Source organism: Frankliniella occidentalis, unplaced genomic scaffold, assembly GCF_000697945.3.
Source record: "Frankliniella occidentalis isolate FOCC.00 unplaced genomic scaffold, Focc_3.1 Scaffold191, whole genome shotgun sequence".
NCBI classification, from domain to species: domain Eukaryota; kingdom Metazoa; phylum Arthropoda; class Insecta; order Thysanoptera; family Thripidae; genus Frankliniella; species Frankliniella occidentalis.
The window spans coordinates 229,592-233,539 of NW_026267317.1; the positions used below are offsets into that span (position 1 = coordinate 229,592).

General features: G+C 39.1%; 1 protein-coding gene across 1 annotated transcript in view; it reads right to left on the reverse strand.

Annotated features, from left to right (window-relative positions):
* LOC127750446 (uncharacterized) overlaps nt 1-548 on the reverse strand; it is a 1,581-nt gene extending 1,033 nt beyond the window's left edge. The window contains exon 1 of the mRNA XM_052272147.1: nt 150-548. Coding sequence (XP_052128107.1) covers nt 150-548 — 399 coding nt within the window. The remainder of the gene's footprint in view (nt 1-149) is intronic.
* Between the last annotated feature and the right edge of the window lie 3,400 nt (nt 549-3,948).

Sequence of the window (3,948 nt, forward strand, 5' to 3'; positions counted from 1 at the left end):
CAGCTGTGTCAATAAATTACAGCATTCCTCGTAAAACTACAGCTCCAACCAAAATCGTGTTTTACGGATAGGGCTGTTTTTTTCCCAAAAGCCTGTAAAATGTTCAGCTGTAAAATTTCGATATATTTTTAACAGTGATGGAATTCCACACAATCTATGATGACACGAAGGTTCTTGAATCGCATGAATGGTAGAGGCATATTTTTCTTTTGTTGTTCAGCACTCATGAACATGTGAGGCTGCAGTAAATACAAGTACTCATATGTAACTCTTATCATGGCATAGCAAATAACACCACATTGTGTTTTTCCAATCCCAAAAATGTGTGCCAAGTCTATGATAGGAACACCTCTCCTCATCCTGATCAGCATCATAAACAACCTGTTTTTAGATGAAAACTTCCTGTGGTCTAATGTTCTACGTGGAGTCTTCTGTCCATAAACATATGTGATTTGCCTAATACCCTCTTCTCCTCCAATTAAATCAAATAGTACATTGAAATGATACTGGGTAAGACCTGTGAAGAATTTGAATTTCTTCTCAGGCATAGTGCAGCAGGTTTCATATGACACTAGTGCTCGATTTACTTTTTTTGTGGGGGGTAGTCCAAGTCTCCTAAGCCTCCGGCTTTGCAAAGTAGGCTGAAACAAAAATGGAAATCAATACTCACTGTCGTACAACAACATAGAAGACATTTTAAATACATGCACAATAGGAAATGTGTGTGATTTTAACACATTTTCTGCTGCAAATTTAAGTCACTGAATGTAAAGCCATATGGGCAGTCAATGCATACAAGCAGCAGCTAGTGTGTTAAAATACATAGGGGTGCTAAAGGGTGAGTGAATGTCATATGACACTACAGAATTTACAACAAACCTAGTGAGAAATGCATATTTATGCAATATTGAATTGATATCAGAACAATATCAGATATTTGATATTGTTCTGAAATCGATTGTATGTATATATTTCTTCCTTGGCCTAAATATGATTCTAATACTAGCATTTCCATTATTTTTGTAACATGCAAAAAGTGTATGATTCTAAAATACACTTTTCAATTTCTTTCTAGCTGTAACTTGTACTTCCCGTCCCTGTGAATGGAATCAGGGAAGCCTTACTAGGAACCCAGGTAAAATAAAGGAGAAGAAATACCCTGCATACGGAATAGACGTCAGGAGAAGACAGAAGTTTGATCCACGAGCTACAGAATTGCAACTAGCTTCAATGACTCAGTACCATATTAACCGCTTCCTGGGAGACTTATCTGGAGGCCCAGAAAAAACTAGATTTGAGTATCACCTAAATACCATTCATGAAGACTATGCATTGGACAAGAAACAGAAACAAAGACTTATCGTGCTCTGCAGGCAGTTACTTCTAAACCAACGCTTTCTCATCTGCATAGAAATTCCTCCTTCCGAAAAGAATCTATTGCATTCGTACATTTATGAAGAACTACCCCCTAATACTGTCTATGAAGTGCCTGGGACAGGCCTACAGGGAGAAAGTTATGTGTGGCATGGACGGAGAAGTTTGGTGGTAGGTGCCTCAGTATCTCATCGAGCTTGCCATTTCACTGAAAACGGTGTACAAGGCTTTCTCCGTTCTATGCTTTGGGGTATGGATGGAGGTAAAACAGCAGCCATGCGATATGGGACAAGGATGGAACCATTAGCCAGGAAAGCATATATGGAAGACAGGAACATGATTGATGACACAGCTAGAATCAGCTGTAATCTAGGTTTTCACATAAATTCATCCTTTCTTGCTGGTGGTTGCAGTCCTGATGGCATAGTCCACAGTGACAAACATGATGATATCCTTTTAGAAATAAAGTGTCCCTTTCTTTTGAAGAAGATAGATCCAGAGCTATTTGAATCACTACTAAATGAGAAGCAAACAGAAAGGTTCTGCATTGAGAGAGATAGGAATGGCACTTATCAGCTGAAGAAAGACCACCCATTTTACTACCAAGTCCAGCAAAACATGGGTATCTTAAAAATAAAAATGGCAGATTTGATTGTCTACTCAGAATATGGCAAGATCATTGCCAGAGTTACTTTCGATGAAGAACTGTTTGAGGAAATTGTTACCAAGATCACAGCTTTCCAGAAAGAATTCCTGATCCCAGAATATTTTGAGAAGCGGGCTGCTAGAAATTTACCTCCCCTTCGTTTAAAATCCTGAAACATTAGTAATTATTTTGTGTGATATTTAGCCCTGTAGGTTGTTTAATATGTTTGTGTATTATATCTAGATTTATATTATTTTCAGTAATATCTTTCCATTTGTAGATGGAGGAGGACCACTTTTGTTCACAAGATCGGCACTATCAATCGTAATGTCAACACTTATGTTTAGATGTTCCATATTGAGAGCTCTAGGGGGAAACATTCTGCGCCGTTTGGCTGTGCATGGTGCCTGAAAAATTTATATAAATGTTAGTTCACAGTTGCCAGTCAAATACACATTCTGCCTCATGCATCCACTGACCTGTTGAAGTGGAACAGGTGAAATATTGGATACAGTAGGCGCTCGCTATAGTTCCGCCTCCGGTTCAGAATTGGAGTGGGTGAGTGGGGTCGCCAGAGGCGGAACTATAGCGAGCGTCTTCCCCCACTCCTTCTCTACCGCTCTTGCTCACACTGCTGGCCGGCTGGCAGCCCGGGGGGAAGGTGGTGGGGAGGAGGAAGAGAGAGGAGCCACTTCTCGCTCGGAGTGGGGGAACCAGGCCTGGCGGGGAGGGAGCGCCGGCGGAACTATGGAGAGCGGAACTATAGCGAGCCCTCACTGTACATAGGAAGTGGCACTATCATTTATACATCCATCATCGTTCAGAAAAGAATTGTTTGTACCTTGATCATTATGCTGTAATCACAATTTTAATTATTCACACAGGTATTCCTAATATTCCATTACTGTTACCTAAATAAATTATTTAGCTTTTATTGTAATGGTTACCTCTATGTTTTGAGGAGGACTGGCAGCACTTTTGTCAGTGGCACTGACTTCCTCAGAAATAGGAGACAAAACCTGTAAAAATGGAGAGCAGGTCATTAACACATCTATATGAAACATTGTATCATATATTCTTTTTATGACTTTGGACATTACCATTTTAGCACTTGGTGCCATTATTGTGTTGTTTTCTGTGAAATTTAAAACTCGTTTCACACCTTTCAAGGCGTTTTGTTGACTTGTTTGCAGTTCCCTGTCAATGATCCGACTTACAATCCATGATCCTTGTGTACTGATACTTGCTGAAAGCTGCAACAAGCAAAGGGTATTCATTCTTTTATTATTTTGAAACTGAAATGGTACAAATATAAAAAGTATTTTAATTGCTTATAGTCACTGTTGACATTGGGTTTATAGCTTACTCCCCGTTCAGTGACCATTGAAGTGTTCTCAACAGATGCAAGAGAAATCTGTAGCAAATGAAAAAATTAAAATATCAGTATACATGTAATAACCAAAAATTAACAAGAGAAGTGATTACTTTCTAAAAATCAAGCACCTGTTCTGCCATAGTTGACATGTCCAATGACACGTGACTGACATTAGGATCCTGCAAACATTCTTCAGTTGTGTGACGCTCAAAAATGACCATGTATGATGCTTGCCTTATGACATCACTAGAAAAGACTGATTCGTGTGCAACATTCTTGACCTGAAAAGACACACATTACTTATGACTTTATAGAATGTAGTAAAACTAATTTGAATGTGTTGCCTCTTATCGTACATTGGAATCACTGATAAGTTTGAAGGAACCATTGGGGCATTTCAATAACATCATGCTCTGACCACACAGCAAGGTGTCACCAAAGTGCAAAGCACTTCCCAGCAAATTATACTTTACTCCAGAGGGTAAAATAAGGGATTCAGAAAGTTTTACTGGAGTTTTGTTTCTTATCCCTTCATCTTCAAACCTGTTCATAA